Consider the following 20,251-nt stretch of genomic DNA (forward strand, 5'->3'; position numbering starts at 1 on the left):
TGGCTTCAGAACCTAACTCTCCACTCTCCAGGGAAAATTGAAGTCAAGAGAAGTAATATGGCTTTCCCAAGGTCATATAGGTTAGTAAGTAGCAGAGACTTGATTTGAACTCAGGTTCTGGCTTCAAAATCTAGTGCCCTTTCCACTGTATCGTGTTGTCTAGGAGAACACCTTATAAATGGTAGGCAATTAATAGAGGACTTTTACTATTGTCATTGTCTCTCTGAAATTAGAAATCTAATTGATTAAAAGGTGGGAGGGAGAAAGGATTTAGACAGAAGAAAAGGGCAATTCTAATTAAAAACCACTGTCCTTGATATAATTATTATAGTAATTGTCTTTAAACCTCTTGACTATCATTCATGAGTTAAACTATGACACAATACTCTGAAGTGAGTCAGTGTCATTCCTCTGTTAGGATGAAGAAACTAAGACAAACATAGTAGACAGGTTGTACTCAACCATTCAGTAAGTCAGTGTCATAACCACAAATGGTGTTCTTCATTTCCAAGGTCATTCGCACACTATCACAGCATGTCAAACGTTATATTAACATTTTAAAAGCAAAACTTGTTCATTTTGCCAGGAGAGCATCGGGGATATATTCTTTGTCCAAAACTGTGGAAAAACAGTTATCATTGAAATTCAATATAGTATCCTCAACTGATAGAATAAATCCTCAGTTAATCCCTTTAATAGATAAACAAAATATAGTGATGATTATGATGAATAGGAACTAGGCCTGTGATTTCTTTGGTGTAATTGAGAAGACTTGTTGAGAATCACCTACAGCACTGTCCAGGGTTGCACAGTCAGTATGTATCAGAGGCAGGACTTGAACCTAAGTCTTCCTGGCTTTGGATCTGGCTATCCATTACATGAAGCTAAAATTTTATAGCATTTTAAAGTTTACAAAAAGCTTTACATATATTATCTCCTGTGATTATATTTTTATGATGCTAAATTTAAAATAATTTGTTTAGTATGCCTGGCTTTTTTTCATTATTTTCCCAAAATTGTTTCCAGTAATCATTAATTAATGATTGTTTAATTAAATTATTAAGATTGATTATATCACATGATCATGTGCCTAACATGTAATGATAAATATTTGTTAATTGACTAATCTTGGTTCTCAATAAGAAATTAATAAGTGCTTGAGAAATTCAGGTCTCAGCTGACTATTGCCTATTTTCATCTTCAGGTGATAAATGCTTGTCAGATCTCCCGTATGATGCCAGCACCAATTATGAGAAGGAGAATGAAATGATGCAGACCCATGTCATGGATCAGGCCATCAACAATGCCATTAGCTATCTAGGGGCTGAGTCACTGCGCCCTCTGGTGCAGACGCCCCCCGGCTCTGAGGTGGTTGTACCTGTCATCAGCTCCATGTACCAGCTCCACAAGCCTCATGCCGACGGCCACCCACGCCCCAATCACACAGCCCAGGACAGCGCTGTGGAAAATCTATTGCTGCTCTCTAAGGCCAAATCCATCTCCTCTGAAAGAGATGCCTCCCCCAGCAACAGTTGCCAAGACTCCACAGACACAGAGAGTAATAACGAGGAACGGAGTGGCCTCATTTACCTGACCAACCACATAAACCAACATGCCAGAAATGGTTTGTCCATAAAAGAAGAGCATAGGCCCTATGATGTCCTGAGGGCGGCAACTGACAATTCCCAAGACGCTTTCAAAGTGATCAGCAACAATGGGGAGCCATTGAAGGTGTATAAATGTGAACACTGTAGGGTCCTCTTTTTGGACCATGTGATGTATACCATCCACATGGGTTGCCATGGCTTCCGTGATCCTTTTGAATGCAACATGTGTGGCTATCACAGTCAGGACAGGTATGAATTCTCTTCCCACATAACACGAGGGGAGCACCGTTTCCACATGAGTTAAAATTTCCTTCTCTGTTAATGTAACCTTGAGGGCTCAAGCCTAGAGTTGCATGAACATCCACACATATGAACACAAAAAAACAAAAAAGGCATCGGGGGTGGGGGGAAGGAATCAGATGCCTATTTTCTTCTTTTCTGCAGCATGTATTGGATGGCTGTACAATGGCAACACATTTTTTTCTTTTTTTTAAGAGAGCAATGAGATTTTTATTGTTAGTTACAGAGTTGAATTTTAGAGTATAAAAAGTATTAGTTAATGTAATTAGAAGCTTTGTAGCCTGCTAGATCAGACTCCCCTCCTTCATCTTTTGCTTCTTATAAGCATCCCTTTCCCCAAAAGCTAATTTCAGAGAGAACCCATACAAAAACAAGCCAACGGCTAGAAAAGAGCCCACATCTACTTGCAGCTGTTTAACTAAGACTCCGATTCTCACATCAGCTGGGTTCTCTGACTTTCCATGAGTAGTTTATACACAAGAAGACATTTGGTCATCTTCAAGAAAATAGGAATAAAATGATGTTGAAAAGATTAGGAAAGAATCAAGTTACCCTTTTTGAATTGTCTAGGTTAGAAGTATTGTGAGATCCTAGAACTCATGTTTCCAAGGACTGATATGTTTCCTTCTTGCTGTGTATGAGTGTGAATGGGTGTGTGTTTTAAAGAAAATGGTATTTGGAATCATTCTCTACATAGGAAAATATCCAGTTTGTTTAGAAAAGGTAATTCCAGGAGAAAAACCTAAGCTGACAAATGAAGAAGTGTTTACTTATGGGAATCTTTTTTTATATGGTCTATTGATTTCAAGGACGTTTTCACAATGCCTATAAGACCTTCAAGGATATTGCTGAAATATATCCCAGTCATATGGGACCAAATATTCCTGGTGCTTAGACACATTTAGACATTCTTCCCCATTTATTCACATGAAATTTATTTACAAGTACTAGAGGTTCCATTTTAAGCTACTGGTTTAGATACATGAGCTCTCCTTTACCATTGCAGATGGACACTTTCTGTACAACTAGTCTTAAAGAATCACCTGGGACACTGAAAAATTACAGTATTTGTTCAGGTTTATACAGACAGTATGTTTCAGATAAGAGACTCAAAAACATATCTTCCTATTTCCAAGGCCATTCTCTCTCTGTTACAACACACTGCCTCTCTAAATATTTATATTCTGTAAGGCCAAAATTTTATGCCAAACTTCTCTAATTGACCTCTCCTACCATAAATATCTCTTTTAAAATCCAATTCAGATCATTAATAAACACACATGCATATGAACCCTCCCACAGTATCCCTCTTTTGTTCTCTTAAATTCTGTAACTGGAAAATCCATTCCACTGGAATATAATCCTAAAAGTTTGTCCATGAGTAAATGTGATTTATTATTCTTTTACATCATTTCAAATATCAGAAGTTACTAGGAGATAATAATGCTAACTGTGTCATATGACTGAAATGGGAATACATATTCCTAATATCACATAAGGGGTATACAAGATAACTGTTAATAAAGATGGCAGAATATTACTAGAATCTAATGAGTACATCCCAGAAATCATAGTGAGATGGTTTGTGAAATATTTATTTTGTAGGCAAAAAAGGTTTTCTTTACAGAAGTCAGGTATTCATATATATATATATGTATATATATATGTTAAATATTTATATAATATATATATATCCTATTTCCATGTGAATTTGTACCATTATCACAGTAAAACATATTATTTTCAAGTATGTATCTGGAGGAACAAAGAACAGCTCTTCACCACTACTGAGGCTCAGAAGGTCAAAAAAAGTTAAAATATTTACATCTCTGCTTCACATTAATAGAGTTATTGGTCATCTTCAAAGCATCAGGGAAGATGAGAAAGGATCATCACCATCCTTTGCCTAAAAGTTTTGAAGGTTTTGAATTCCTCCACTCTGCTTTAAAAATCAGCTTTTTTCAGTTGCCAACAGTAGACCATGTTATGGTATGATTAGTCTGATCTGGGATGTGCTGGATTTATAGTATTTCATTAAATATGGGATTACTTTATCATTCCTATAGCTATTACTATTCATGGGCAGTTTTGTCTTCTGATATACTCTTGAAATAGTATGGGCACAGGTGTTTCTTTGGTCCCCTGATTTTCATGTTTTCCAGGAATGGATTAAAATTTAACATTTGGAAATAAATAAAATGGAAATTTGACATGGACTACAGAGGATTCTTTAAAGCAGAGGGAAAAAAAGAGGCAAAAACCTGTCCTATCTTCTTATTTTACCAATTCTTCCCTTTTTTAATTCATTTGACAAATAGAAAATCATTAGAATTCTATATAGAATTTTTAAAAAAACAAAGGATAGACCTCATTGAAAGAAAATACCTACAGAGTGGTCCCCTATTGAATATAAGATCAGGGCAATATACTGTCATACTCTCCATCCCTTTTCATTCATCCCATAAAAAGAGTGAAGTCTGGTTTATGCAATTTGTTTTAACCAGTGACATTCCAAACAACTTATCCAGCACTGTATATAGCAGTTCCTGAAGGAGTGTTTTTCTGAAACTCTTATCCTACTTCCCTCCTGCCTTTTATAGCCAGTATAAACTTATATTTACTCGTTCTTTCCCTGTGATTTTATATTGTTACACCATTCTTCCCCTTTCAACTATTGTGAATTTCATAAAATGTCAATGTGTAATTAAATTATGTTTGATATGTGCCCATATTCTGTATCAGAAGTTTTCTTCTCATTGGTAAAAGTAGAATTTTGCATGGTTTTATACTTTTGTTTTGTGTGATGATATGCCTGTGTGGTGTTGGGGGTACACCCATTCAAGAAAAGTATACCTAGCTATGTTCTCATTTGGGAGTGGAGAGGTTCCATATACTCTCATATTGCACTTATAATACACATAGTCATTAAGAGGATTAAGAATAACTTGTTGACCTGTCTTTCACAAATCAAAATTTGTCATTTCACATACCCATCCCTCTCATAACTTTGCCCTTTGTCTCTTACACTGTATTTTCCTCTTTTTTATATTGGCAATGATAGCATTTAAAAGAGTACAACTTTCTTACTCTTTTAGGTGAAAGATGATTAGAAACACAACCCTTTATCAGTTACTTTCATTACTATTTCCTATCACTGAATTCTTGTCCAGCCAGACTCTTTCTGATATCCAGAGCACAGTTAAATACCAGTTAAAAGGTAGTACAATTGCGAACTAAAATCTGAAACTCTTCTATTTCATTTGAAATTGTTTTGGTTGAGATTTTTGGTAACTTTTCTGATTTGAGTTGGTTTGGTTTCTTTGGGCTACAACCATCAATCTATAAAACGTAAAGTAAGTTATGAAACAGACTTCTCAACAGACAAAGAGGTGCAGTGGCTTATATGTTCTTCATCCACCAGTTTCAGCAATAAAAAAGGGTCAACAGCTCAAAATAATCCTAAATTTTCTTAGTTAATGTAAAGTGTGATGCTTTTATTCATATGTTTTGTTCATTTTTTAAAAAATTTTTACTCATTATGAGCCAAAATTAGATGTATTTAAAATGTATAGGTATCAATAAAAGAATGTGCATTTGCTGTTTGAGAAAGAGTAGTTACTATGAAAATGTCTGAGCAGATCTGTAATATACAGTATGGGTTCAGATATATGCTTTTATAATGTTTTATGTGGTTGTTTTTGAGGTCTTCCTCAATAATGGTGAAATCTAAGACCATTCAGGTCCTGAAATATCTTTTTGGCAAATCTGTGTTCAGAGTTGGGAAAGGGGTGGGGGGAGAAAAGCATGTATTTCCAACCCATTCCTGATAGTGATTATGTTAATAATTTTCTGTTTAACTGTGAATACAAGAAAGGAAGATATAACTGCCAAAAAATAGAAGAATACTATTGTGTACCTAGTTTGAAATTCTGCTTTGGTGTATAATGTATTCTTCTGTGGTATAATTCTTCTTCTAATCTATCACGGATAAATGCAATGAATTTCTTCCTGCCCATATCAGATGCAAATTTTGATTCACAGCAATGAACTTTCCTGCCACAGGTAGTTAGCAGCATGGAATAGTGATGTGAGGATGGTCCATCTTGTGATGCATCATCCAAAGTGCAACTCTAGGGTAACAAGGCAAATATTTTTTTTTAATCATCCTAGGACTTAGAGAAACAAATGAAAGTAGCTTACTTGAGAGGCAGCTTGCTTATTCTGATAATGTTTACAGTTTTTGTTCAGTACTTTTCTAGAATGCCTTTTTTGTAGTTACTCTCAATGCCTCAAAAGAGCTAGAACTTTAAAGCAATTTAGAAATATAGTTCCAGCTTTTTTTTCATGTTTACAGATAAGAAAACTAGAAATCATGTGAAATGAAATCACTTGACCAACATAACACAAGCAGTAAAGAAACAACACTAGTATCCAAATCTAGGTCCTCTGACTTTAGAGTGAATCTTTGTTTTTCAAGGATAACTTTATAATTTCCCATGGCCAAAAGCCATTTGGAGCCAAATTTAGGAAATAGTACTAGTGGTTCATCAAGTTAATTAATAGTTTTCACATGGCTGCAATTAGAGTAATTTTCTTGGGTCATTTATAGACTGATGCTAAAGGCTTTAGCCAAAGTATTCTAAATGTATTTTCAGAAATGACCGTGTTGTTGAGATTATCAGTGTTCTTCTGAGGTTAACTACTTTGAAGAACAATAGGCATTTGTCTGAACTCGGACATGTTTTTGAAAATCGTTCTAATTACTTCATAATTCCATCTTGAATTTTCTTTGGCCAGTACCATCCTTTGTGATCTTTTAAGGTCTACAAAGTCGTTTATGGATATGATCTCATATGATCATTACCTGAGTGCTATTGTATTATTACTATTCTAAATCTCTGAAACTGAGGGTTAGAAAGATGAAGTGATTTGACTGTGGTATCACAATAGTAATTGTCAAAAGTAAGATTTGAATCGCTCACTTCCTGATTCTAGGTCCAGAGTTCTTTCCAGATACAACTATACTGCTTCTCTCCAGCTACATATATAGGAGTATGACAGTGTAGTTAAAATGTCATAGACAAGATTTCTAGAAGTAGATCTCTTTGGTAGAAGAGATTGTTTGTTTTCCAAAAATTATTTAGCGAACGTCTATAACTTCACATCAGACCTAGAAATCACCACAAAGAACCATGAAAAGAGTCATCTTGTGGGTTAAAGGAGAAAAGAAAGAAGTGTCCATATATTCAGTAGACTTGTTTGACTATACCCTACCTGAAGCCTTCCCCATCATCCAAGCCAACAAGGGGAACAGAGACCCTTACCACAGAAATGGGGGACCTCAACTTGGGCTACAAAGTATTAGGGAAGTCTTCTAGGAGAAAGCAAGATTAGGATCAAAACTTGAGGCCCTTTTAGAATTTGGATAGAATTTGGAGCAAAGAGAAGGGAGAGGAGGATTCCAGTCAACATGTCCCTCCCAAAAAAAGGTAAGTAAAAGCAATAAATAATACTCCAGGGATGTAAGAAGTCTGATTATAATGAAAGCTAAATATTCATGCATGGAGTTCACCATGGAATTCTAGAGGAGAACAAACATGATACAATTAATCAACGGACATTGTCTCCTAAGAATTAGGAACTTGGGCTACAGGGATAAGAATAAAATGATCCCTGCCCTCAAGGAGTTTACATTCTAGCAGGAGATAACATATACCTATGGGTATATAAAAAAAATTAATTTGGGAAGCAGAGGTCATAAGCATGAATTGAAGAAATTATGTATAAAGTTGTATTTGAGCTGAGTTTTGAAGGACCTGAGGAATTCTAAAAGAGAGTGGTGAGGGCATTCCAGGTATGGGGAGAGTCCATGAACAGAAGCAGACTGCCAAGGTATGAGGAACAGTAAGAAGGTCAGTTCGACTATGTCTTGGAGGCTTGAAGGAAAGTCATTTGTAATAAGATAAGTAATGTTAAATTGGGACTTGGTTAGGAAAAGCATTAAATGTACCAAGAAAAGTATACTTGATCTTAGAGGTAATAGGGAACCAAACCCAAAATAAGAGAAATGTAGACATTTGAGAGTTAAAATGGGCACAAGTGATCATCACGTCCAAGTCAGACCCATTCAGGAATCCTCTAAGACACTGCATTGAACACTGGACCTGGAGTCGAGAAGTCTTGAATTCAAATTTGACCTCAGACAAATGTGACCCTGAGCAAGTAAACAACCTTATCTGCCTTAGTTTTCTCATTTATAAAATATAATATAGCATATATAGCATAGTATAATATATAATAGTATAATATATAGTATATATAATATATAGTATATATAGTATATATATAGTATAATATATAATATAAATAATATAATATAATATATAATATTATAATAGCATAGTAAGATCAAATGAAATGATAAGGTAAAATGAAACTACTTGTAAAGCACTTTGCAAATCCTAAAAGTTCTACATTAATGGTAGCTATGATTATTGTTACTATAATATGCTATCCCTGTCAAGTGTGTATCTACTGTACACATGAAGACATGAGTGAAAAGTAACTTCTTATCTCAAGATATAAGGCTAGATTTCTCCTGTAGACAAATATAGAAGAAAATAAACCTCTTCTCTGGTTCTCCAGATAAGGATGAGAAAAGAATAACCGAACATGTCTTTATCTGATCCTTGCTTTTGAGCTATCTAGGTGAGTTAATAGTTTCTCTCTCAAGAACTACAGGATGCTCACTTAACTTTCCTTCAGAAATCTGAGCAGAAAATTGCAGTTCTTGTTAGTCACAGATAATAATAATATCTGTTATTTATACACTATGTTGAGATTTACAAACATTTACATCCATTAACTGTGAAGAATAGAAAATCTCTCTAGATGAGGAAAAAAGCTAACAGCAGAGCTGAGGAACCTACCCAGATATGGCATCATTTGGGGCATATCCTGTCATCTCCCTTCACATGCTTCAAGAAAATCTGTAACATTTATTTACCTATCTTATAAGTTTTAGAAGCATTAAGAGAAGTTTGGGATCAAGAGTAAGGGTTCAGGTGATCTGGAATCCAAAAATCTCTTCCTTTGCTTCTTACAGATAAATTACTAAACAGTGAGACTTAACTAGACACCTAAGTTGAGAATTAAGTTGGGAATTACAACAAATAGAAAGAAGGCAACAGAATAATCAAATTAATTCGGTATGGGTTAAAGGGGACCTCAAAGGTCATGTAATCCAGTCTAACTGAGAATCTTGTAATCCACTCTACCAATGAGGGTGCCCAAAGGTCATGTAATCCAATCTACCAATGAGGATCTCAGAGGTCATATAACCCAATCTACCTGAGAATTTTGAATTCTTAGTGTACCAATAAGGATCCCTCAGAGGCCATGCAATCTAATCTACTTGAATATCCCTATCAAGTGATCATTTGGGTTCTATTAAAATGTCTACAGGGAGGGGAACGGATTACCTCCAGAGACAGCCCATTCCACTTGGATAGCTCTGAGGGTTAGAAACTATTACTCTTTTTTTTATTCAGGTAAATGAAGATTTATTGATTGATTGATTGACTCATTTAGAGCCTGAAGGAAAGTTAGGGTCAACTAGTCCAATTGCCCTCATTTTATATCTGAGGGAATTGTCTCAGAGAAGTGCTATCAAGAAGACAGTTAAGTGTGAGGATGGTGATTGAACTCAGGTCCTTACATTACAAATTCAGTGATCCTTCTGAACCATCCTGCTTTCTCTGTTTACATAGATCTTTTTTGTCAGCTTATATTTTTTTATTTTATTTTTTTAAGAAAGATTTCATTTACGTTGAGTTTTACAATTTTCCCCCTATTCTTGCTTCCCTCCCCCCGCCATTCCCCACAGAAGATAGTCTGCTAGTTTTTACATTGAGAAACTATTGCTCTTCATAAAACTCCTTCACCTTTCTGCCACTTCTCCCACTGATCCTTAGTTTTGCTCCCTAAAAAACAATTCTAATGAGTCTTCTCCACTCCAGGTCTTTAAAGACAGAGAAATAATCCTTTTATTGAGGTTAAGCATTTCTAGAACCTCACTGTCACAATCAATCTTCAGAGCCATCCTTTTATTTTTTTCAAAAATACAGCCGCAGAATTTGAACACAGCACTCCAGATGTTGTCTGTACCAGGCAGATTACAGTGGTACTCTCTTGGTTAGAATTCATTTATCCTAAAGTCAGCTTGGTTTTTTTGACTGTTATATCACATTGTTGTTGAAGCAGCTAGGCGGTGCAGTGGATAGAGCCCTGGCCTTCAAGTCAGGAGGATGGGAATGTGAATCCAGACTCAGATACTTGACACCAGCTGTGTGACTTGGGTAAGTCACTTAACCCTGATTGCCTCACTTCCAGGGCCATCTCCAGTTATCCTTATTCCTATCTGTCACTGGACCCAGATGGCTCTGGAGGAGAAAGTGCGGGTGGTGACTTAGCACTGTCCCCCCTCACTCAATCTGACGTGCTTGTCATTGGCATCTCCCTGATGTCATGGTTTTCTTCAAGGAGTGACAGACAAAACATCATTATCACATTGTTGATTCTCATTGAGCTTGTAGTCATTAAAACCCTCAGGTCTTTTTTTCTATCATGTAGCCCTGTCTCCCCCATCTGATTTAACTCATTTCTTCTAGTCTTTTTTTTTAATGCTGATTCTGCATTCCAGCAGAGAGATATCCCTCCCATATTTATATTATTCACAAATTTGGTAAGCAAACTGGATACTCTGTGATCTAGTGATGCTGGACTTGCTAATCCTCACACAGAACTGAGGGTGACACTTGTAACAAATGCTTTTTATAAAGTAAAAGTTATTTTGTCAAGGAAAAAAATCCCTCTAATATTTCTCTTTTTAAAATATAGATTTTTTTCCTGCAAAGTTTCCTTAAAGTGACATTAAAATGATAGAATTTTTGTAATTTTCTACAAAACATGAAACTATTGGAAATGATGAAATCTTTCCAAAAACTATGACCAGACAAGCAAGCATTCAATAAGTGGTTATTATGCAGCAAGTACTATCCTAAGGTCTAGGGATGCAAAGAAAGGCAGAAAACCATGCCCTGTTATCGAGGAGTTCACAGTCTAATGAAAGAGACAAGATGCAGAATTATGTACAAACGATATATACAAAATAAATTAGAAATAGGCAACAATAAGGAGACCTGGGAAAGATTTCTTACAGAGGTTGAGATTTGAGCTGAAGCTTGAAGGAAGCCAGGAGTCAGGAAACATCCGAGTTGCTCAGAAAATGTTCAGTGTCCTGGCAAGAAGACCATCATCACTAGATCACAGAGCATCAGCGAGTTCACCTACAATTGGCAGCTAATACTAGCCTATAGCTAAAGTGGGTGCTAAATGGTAGAGCGGATAGAGAATAAGGCCTGGGATCAAAAAAGAGCAGAGTTCAAATCAGCCTCAAACACTAGCTGTATGACCCTAGGCAAGTCCCTTAGCCTGTTTGCTTCAGTTTCTTTATCTGTAAAATGACAAAACACTCCAGTATCTCTGCCAAAAAGATACTAAAAAAACAAATAGCTGGCGATTATAAAGCATTTTGAGACTTATAAGTTTATTTACATATGTTATCTCCTTTGAACCTCAAAATTCTTTAACGTTATTATCATCCTCATGTTACAAATTAGGAAATGAATGAATAAAAAGGTTGAGTGACTTTCTTAGAGTCAAAATATATAGTAGCAGGATTTAACCCAGAACATATGATTCTAGATCTTGTACATTATACATTGTGCCACATTGATATTCTAATAGATGACAGTTATATTTTGTTTTGTTTAAAATAACAAATGCTTTACACTATTGGTTACTGATCATAAACTTGCAGAATTGTCTGATTCCACTTGAAAAAAATATTTATATTGTTAATATACAGAAAAATGAAATTCTTGCCCTGCCCCCTGACTAGCTGTGTCACTTGCTGCAAGTTACTAACCTTCTCTGAACCTCCCCCCTTATTTAAATAAGGAAGCTGATCTGGATCATATTCTTTTACACCCTTTTTTTTTTGTTTTTTAGATTTTTGCAAGGCAATTGGGTTAAGTGGCTTGCCCTAGGCCACGGCCACACAGCTAGGTCATTATTAAGTGTCTGAGGCTGCATTTGAACTCAGGTACTCCTCACTCCAGGACCAGTGCTCTATCCACTGCGCCACCTAGCCACCCCATGGATCATATTCTTAAACGCATTTTGTGTGCCATAGACTTCTTTGCCAGACTGGGCAAGTCTATGAACTCCTTTTTAAATAATTTTTGTTACCCAAATTGGAAATTGAAAAATTGCCAAATTTCATTTAGAAATTAGTGAAAATAGGGGCAGCTAGGTGGCGCAGTGGATAGAGCACTGGCCCTGGAGTCAGGAAGGCCTGAGTTCAAATTCGGCCTCAGGCACTTAATAATTACCCAACTATGTGATCTTGGGCAAGTCACTTAACTGCATTGCCTTAAATAAAAAAAATTTTTAAAGAAATAAGTGAAAATAAAGATATAATTTTCCAGCCAAGTTCATGGACCTCCAGAAAGTTATCCATAGACCCCCCAGATTAAAAATCCTTGCTCTAGATTATTTCTAAAACCGCTTTAAGGTCTTTGAATAAACTGTGAAACCCAGAGAAATACTGATGTTTTTCCAACTTCAGAGATTCAGGGCTGGTTTTCCCCACTTTTCATAGGTGACAGACTGTTTTAGTCTTTGAAGAGTCATATACCAAGAATTTAAGAATTGGGAAGAGGCAAAAAGAAAGGGGAGGTACAAAGAAGAAAGGAAGAGGAAGAGAGAATGCAAATATAAATGCTGCAGTGGATTTAGTCAAAATGTCTTTAATTTGCACAGTTCCACTCTAGCAATAACCCAGAATAGTATGTTAATTATCAACACTAAGAATTTCCACTGAAAACTTACATGTTTATAATATAGGCAGATTCCTGAGTTGCCATGTCACCCTAAAGGAGGACATCATTGAGTCATTTAGTGACCCAGAAACACATAAATGCAAAGAAGAAAAAAAATTTTTCTTGCAGCTGCCAATACCATTGAAATCCCATAAAGCTGGGCAGAAGTCACTCTAATTACTGGAAAGTCATTGGGATAACATGTGGAAACTTTTCCTCCTCTAAAGGATCCCCCCCCCCCTTGCCCCAGAAGAATGATCATTTCATGAGATTTATTCTGTTTTATGGAAGACACTTTAAAACTGTTAAGTGGACAAAAAGAATCAAAAATGATTTAAAAATGATAAAGGCAGACCCAAAGAACTAGCACAAGCAGTCTCATGTAGATTGTGGTACCTGAAGAAATGGGAACTATTCAGAAAAGTTGATTAACAGTAGAAAGGAATAAATTCAAGGGAACCAAAGAAATTTACATTGACAATGATAATCATTCAATTCAACAGATATTATACAGGTACCTAGTTGGTACAATTGATAGAACACTGGACCTGGAGTCAGGAAGACCTGAGTTCAAATCCTTAAAATGCTTATTTAGACTAACTGTGGCCCAATCACTTAACCACATTCTGCTGCAGTTTCCTGAATTATAAAATGGAGATCATATAGTACCTACCTCATAGGGTTATTAATCTGTATACCATCTCTCACAGTGCTTAACACATTAGAAGCATTTAATAAAAACTTATTCCCTTCCCTTCCAATGACTACTATTTGTTCAAAGTACTACTATTGATAAAGATAATGAGGATCTATCAGTTCAAGTAAAGGGCTTTTTACCCAGGGTTTAATAGATTTCAGTGGGTCTATAAACTTCATGATGGAAAAAAAATGTGTTTATTTTCACTAAATTGAAATTATAAATTTAATTTATTAAATAATAATTATAAAATTATACATTTAATTTTGAATTTGCAAAAATGTATTCTGAGAAGCTATCCATTAGCTTCAGCAGATTACCCAAAGGATCCATGACATAATAAGGACCACATTTGCAGTCAATTTATCTTTTTTTTTCCCTCTGGTTTACTATATTAAACTTAACAGATAGTTCTGGCTTTAGTCCATAATTAAATTCAAGAATCATATAGGTACCTATCAGGAAAAGTGACAAAATCACTAAGAGAACAGATGTCAAACCAATACTGTCAGTTATGAAAATTTTGGCCTTGTCCTTAAAAAAATAGAAGTTACATTGGGGGGGGGTTGTTTCCAAAGGGAAACCAACATGGGAGTCAGGGTGGCACAGTCAAGCAAGTTACTTAACCCATAAGACTATATAAGTTATAATAAAGGGACCGACTTGCATTGTAACTAGTTTCCTAAGAGCCTCCTATACCAATGAAATCATTAACTCATTCCTATAACTCCCCAAATTTTTTTTGGCAAAACTCTAATTAAAAATCCATTTTTATGGGGCAGCTAGGTGGTACAGTGGATAGAGCACTGGCCCTGGAGTCAGGAAGACCTGAGTTCAAATCTGCTCTCAGACACTTAATAATTAATTACCTAGCTGTGTGGCCTTGGGCAAGTCACTTAGCCCCATTTGCCTTACAAAAGCCTAAAAAAATCCATTTTATGATACATACAAATTCCTTGCAAACCTCACTATCCTAATCTATTATGTTATTAATATGGAAGTTCCATTGTGGAAATTCCCTTCCTCTATTTCATCTGTCATTTATAGTCTTACACAACTGCAAGAAGTAAAAGTGACTTGCCTACAGTCACAAAGCCAGAATATGTCAGAGATGAGACTTGATCCTAGATTTTCTAGACTCTAAGGCTAATTAATCCTTTATCCACCCAAACATGCTCCCTCTCCAGATGATATGTTCTTATTTGTTTTGTTTTGGTGAGCATGATGCAGTTTTTTGGTTTGTTTGTTTACCAGTTGTTGGGATTTTTTTTTTAAATAGAAAGGCTTAAAGGCAGGATATGGGATATGCATCAGTTCCCAGTTTTATCTATTAAAACCTCTGAGTGAGCAAGGGTGAGAATTAGGACCTCCTAGTGACAAATCATAAGATCTGGTATCTTCCTGTCTATCAGGAGGAGTCAGGGTCCCAGTTCAAAAACGGTTAAAAAAAAAATTCAGACACACACCTTGCAGCATCCCACAACCAGCTGACCCTCTGCTGGTATGGGGAGGAAGTTAATCAGCCCTGAGCAGGCTGTTCGGGATGAGGCCAAGCAGATGGTTTCTCTGTGAATCGGCAGAACGGGAAGCAGATGTACCCACCACTGCACCCCATGCATAACTGGGAACCAGCCACTTGGTAAGGAAATTTGCATAATAAGGATAATTTGGTATCAAAACTGTCCCCTACAAGTGAACTGCATGGATCTCAGTAGTTAGAGAAATTTCACTTCTTGTTTCCCATGTTCTATGAGGCCCACCAAATTTGATTCTGAGAATGTGAAATATCCAGGGCTTTTTTCCTCCCTTCTCTGCTGGGTCTCTGGCTTCCTATCACTCCTTCTTCTCCTTTCCCAGAGTCCAGAAGACTGCCAAAACAGGTGTCTCTCTGTTACTTCTCCACATTTGCTGGGGCAGTTGCTCCTTTTCTTTAAGTTTTCATTTGTGTATCTACATAAAGCCACAAAGACCCCCGAAAACTCCAACCTCTTCTGCACTTCTCAATGAGGAGGGAGAAAATTGATTCGTCTTCAGATATCTATTTGGCCTGGATTTCTCCAAAACAATCTTCTAATGGGTCTCCTTCATCAACCTCTAGTTGGGTTTTTCTCACTATCTCTCTCTCTTCCTTGATTTATGAGGGGACAGAGCATCACCTCACCTCATGCAAAAGCAACCTTGTTTTGTATTCTCAGCTCTTTTGGGGAGTCTCTTCCCTGTTCAACCTTCCCTTCTCATACTGGTCCAGATCCCTTGAATAACCTGAAATTCTCCTATTACAGTACATCTCCAGATCAAGTCCTGCCAGAGACCTTTCTAGGCATCATCCACAGTATCAGAACGTCTTAATCCAGTGTCCCATTTTTTCCATAGCCCAGCTCTTTGATGAGCTGCTTTGGGTTACAGCATTAAAAACTGAGAAGCAAGGTGATACCCAGGTAACAAACTCACTTTTAAGTAGGACTTCACTTAAAAAACAAATACATATAAACGTCTGTGAAAAAAATAAACAAAATAGACTCAGAGGTACAAGGTAATTGGAAGGGAGGGGATCACCATCAGCAAGAACATCATGACTAGGAGATCATGAGATATTAGCCTCTATGACCTAATGTGTTACCCTCTTCCAGGCAGGGGTTCTCACTCAGTTTCTTACCCTAAGATGATGAGTAATGTGGGAATTTCAAGCAGGTATATTATTGAAGGGCAGCAGAAGGGGGGATTTTCCCAGGACTTTCCCAAGATGCCTACAAAAAGAGGTTGTCTTATGTGGGTGGCAACTGTGTTTTCCAAGCCTAGGGTAGCAGCTGCTGCATCCCTACCTCAAAAATGCAAAAGTTTGTAAGGAAAGCTGCAGATGGCCCCATGGTTTGCACTTCTGGTTAGGAGATGTATGAACAAACTTCTGTTCCTAGCTTCCTTTAAGACCCAACTAAAACCCTAAATCTGGAAGTCTTTTCTAATTTAGTTGTGTCTGCCTTCTATTAATTATTTCCTATTTATCCTGTATATGGATTGCTTTGTATATATTTGTTTGCATCCTGCCTTCCTGCTTAGACTATAAGTTCCTTGAAGGCAGGGATCATTTTTTACCTTTTTTTATATCCCCAGCCCTTAGCACTGTAGTTGTATATTAAATATTTTGTTGTTGTTAGTCCTGTCTGATTCTTTGTGACCCCAATTGGGGTTTTCTAGACAAGGATTATTAGACTTGTTTGCCATTTTCTTCTCTAGCTCATAACTTAATGATATATTTATTGAGTATAACAAGTGTATAATAAATGTTTATTGATCATTGTTTGCTTTCTTGATTGGTCCTGGAAGGCAAGGGGTCACTTCTATGAAAATAGCTGACTTTATTAAGAAATCCTTTATAGATCAAATCATGTTTTCTTACAATACCTCTGCCAGGTATGAGTTGCAAGTATTATTATGTCCATTTTAAGACTGAGAAAATTCAGACAATAAGAAGTCATTACTTAGTATAAAATCATCAAATAAAGAGGTCTCATAACCAGGACTTGTAATAAATGCAAACATTTCCTGCCAAGCTATTATGCTTGCCATGATACACCCCAATCCCCCCAATCAGGTTGCAAGTCTCTAAACCATCTGTCAAACTGACCATAATGATAGGAATGGGGGAAACAGATGCCATGCTGTTCTACAAATATCAGGTTCTTGACCTTTGGTCCAGGCTCATCTGAATTAGTGTTTTGTAGGGATATGATACACACTGACCCTGAATACCATTTTTAATCATATCACTCATATCACTTTCCCCTAGGTGTCATTGGTCCCATTTAATACAGGCACAAACACCAAAGGATCCCAGGGTCCCAGATTTGCCTTGGCCGGGAATCAGCCATTCCACTTTGGGATAGTTCTAGTCATTAGGAAGCTTTTTCCTTAAAAATCAGTCAAAAATCTACCCCTAGATAAGCTTCCACCCACTTCTAGGCTCTGATTAATGGGGCCAAATAGAACAATCTAATTTCTCTCCTATATTCCAACCCTAAAGATGTATACTTGAAAATCGCTATCATACCTTACTCCCCTACCCCCACCTAAGGCTTCTCTTTTCAGTTACTTCTAGAAGGCATCATGGGAGGGTTGAAAGAGGATTGGATCTGAAATCAAATCTTGACTCTATTCCCTAATGCCTGTATAATTTTTGAGTACATACTTAACCTCTCTGGGTTACAGTTTCCCCATCTGTAAAATGAGGTGGGTCTAGCCCAAATAAACTGTCTAATCCTTAACTAGATACTCGCCAGAGGCCTTCCAACTATCAATCTGACTCTGCTGGAAGCAGGTAGGTGTCACAATGAATAGAGGTCTAGGCCTGGAGTTAGGAAGACCTGAATTCAAATTCTCAAACATTTGTGTTTCTTCAGGTAGTTATAGTTCCTACCCTCCCATTACTGTTATAATTTCCAAATGAACTATTTGTAAAGGACTTATCATAATGGCTGGCACATGATAAAGACTTGTTTTCTTTCTTTCCCGTGTATCCATCTGTCTTTGGCAAGGTTCTCAGTCCCCTTACTGATTGATCACCTTTCTTCTAGCTCCATATCAATACACCATCAATACCTTTCCCAAAGGCATCTTAGCCAATGGAGCACAAATGTACATACCCATATAAAAGGAGTATACTGAAGGAACTTAACAGTTATACCTAAAAGTTTTACTAGGTTCCTCTTCTGCTCTTTCTTGTACAAAATGTCTCTGCAAACCCATATAATATTAATAGTTATTTTTGTCCCATACATTGTGTTTCCCTTAAATTCCTTAGTTATAGTAACACCAGGAAGAAGTGTTGATGCAATCAATGACCTCATCCTAACTACTTTCAGTTACCCTGACCCCAGTGGAAGCTTCCTGGGGAAATCTACTGCAGACAACCACAATTCCCCCCCTCTACTCTCTTCCAGCTATAATCTGTAATTCAGGACACAGAATGTATTTTCCCCCTTATATAGTACTCTGAATCTATTTACATTCATATTTAATGGTGCTTTTGATGAAGACATAAACCCTTGAAATCATGAGGAATAAATCCTAACAATTTTACTCATCCTTCCAAGTCAATGTGGAATATTGAAGAAATTAATTAAAAGGTATTTACTAAAATCACAAGCTATATTTCAGAACATATGAAAGGCTTTCAGTATGTTAAATATCATGGATATTGAGTATTAATCATTATTCTAGATATTGAAGATAAATTATGTTGGAAAAAATAGGTAGATCAGAAGAAAAATCAGAAGGAATGGAAAATTGAATTTAAAAAATGAATGCATTGTACTCATCTGAACTCATTGTATTTGACTATGATGGAAGCATTGCACAAATGTTGGCAGGTCAAAATGTGTTCTTCAGAAGTTGCTGAAATGTTGCCATAACTAATGGCCTAAATAGTTACAGAACAGTTTATTATGTGCATAATTTCTTCAAATATATCATGTAAACTTAAAACATCAGACTTCTACTTGTTCATGAAGACTATTTAACATTTAACCATACAGGGGTAAAGATATCCAAGGTTCAGCAGAGCACTCTATATGGTATTTTGCTAAAACTCATAATATTGATCAACTGATATTTCATAAAATTCAGAGTATAAGTTTATGGGGAAATAATCCCCATCCATATAGTACTTCTGGGGAAAACTAGAAGAGATTTGGCAGAAAATTATTCTAGGGCAGAATCTAATACAGTATACTACAATAAATTTCAAATGGATAATCAACTTAAATACAGTCTTATCATTAGAAAAATAGAGAAATGTAATGGTGAATTGCTTATCACTACAATTGGGGAAAATTCTTAAATGATTATCAAAAGTCAAAAACAGACAATTTTGATCAAAGAAAATTTTAAAATATTTACACAAGTGCCAGAATAAGGAAAGATACTATTAAGTAGGAAGAAAATTTTTGTATCCCATAAGACTATCAAATATTTGATGCAAAGATTTCCATATATGTCTCTGTAGATATTTCCATTTATATATCTATATTATATATGGAATTTACATAGACATATAAGGTCCATTCCTCAATAGATAGATGGTCAAATTAAAATATCTATTAAATTTTACCATACACCAATTAAATTGACAAAGCTGATAAAAGGCAGAAATATGTAATGCTGACTAGGTTGTATGAATACAAGCACATTAGTCTATTGTTGGTAGAACAATGAATTGGTCCAACCATTCTGGAAAAGTCACAGAAAATCACTCTCATCCTTTGACCCAGTAATTCCACTATTAAGCATATATTCATACATTACCAAAACTGTGATTAACAAAAAATAACTTAAAAGGAAACAAAGTAATGGAATATAAAAAAAAATAAAAAGGGGGAGGCACCTAGGTGGCACAGTGAATACAGCACTGGCCCTGGAGTTCAATTTGGCCTCAGCCACTCTCGGACAAGTCACTTAATCCTTTGCTTTACAAAAACAAAAACAATAAAATAAAGTAATGGTATATTACTGCACCATAAGAACAATTGATATAAGGAATTCAAAGAAACATGGAAAGACTTATATGAACTGATGCCTGATGAAAAAGAAAAGCACAAGCAGTAAAACTTTATGTACAATGATTAAAATAATGACAATAAAAATCACACTAAGATGCAGCCAAATTCTTTTATGGAATTATGATCTCCAAGAACAGATAGTGATGAAAC

General features: G+C 36.1%; 1 protein-coding gene across 22 annotated transcripts in view; it reads left to right on the top strand.

Moving 5' to 3' along the window:
* The window catches only part of IKZF1 (IKAROS family zinc finger 1), a 134,454-nt gene extending 129,821 nt beyond the window's left edge, over positions 1–4,633 (top strand). For all 22 annotated transcript variants that reach the window (XM_074198264.1, XM_074198268.1, XM_074198272.1 and 19 more), the window contains one exon: positions 1,205–4,633. In XM_074198264.1, the coding sequence (XP_074054365.1) occupies positions 1,205–1,911 (707 nt within the window). In that variant the 3' untranslated portion in view covers positions 1,912–4,633. The remainder of the gene's footprint in view (positions 1–1,204) is intronic.
* The last annotated feature ends 15,618 nt before the right edge of the window (positions 4,634–20,251 follow it).

The sequence above is a fragment of the Macrotis lagotis genome, chromosome 8 (assembly GCF_037893015.1).
Source record: "Macrotis lagotis isolate mMagLag1 chromosome 8, bilby.v1.9.chrom.fasta, whole genome shotgun sequence".
Lineage (NCBI taxonomy): Eukaryota > Metazoa > Chordata > Mammalia > Peramelemorphia > Peramelidae > Macrotis > Macrotis lagotis.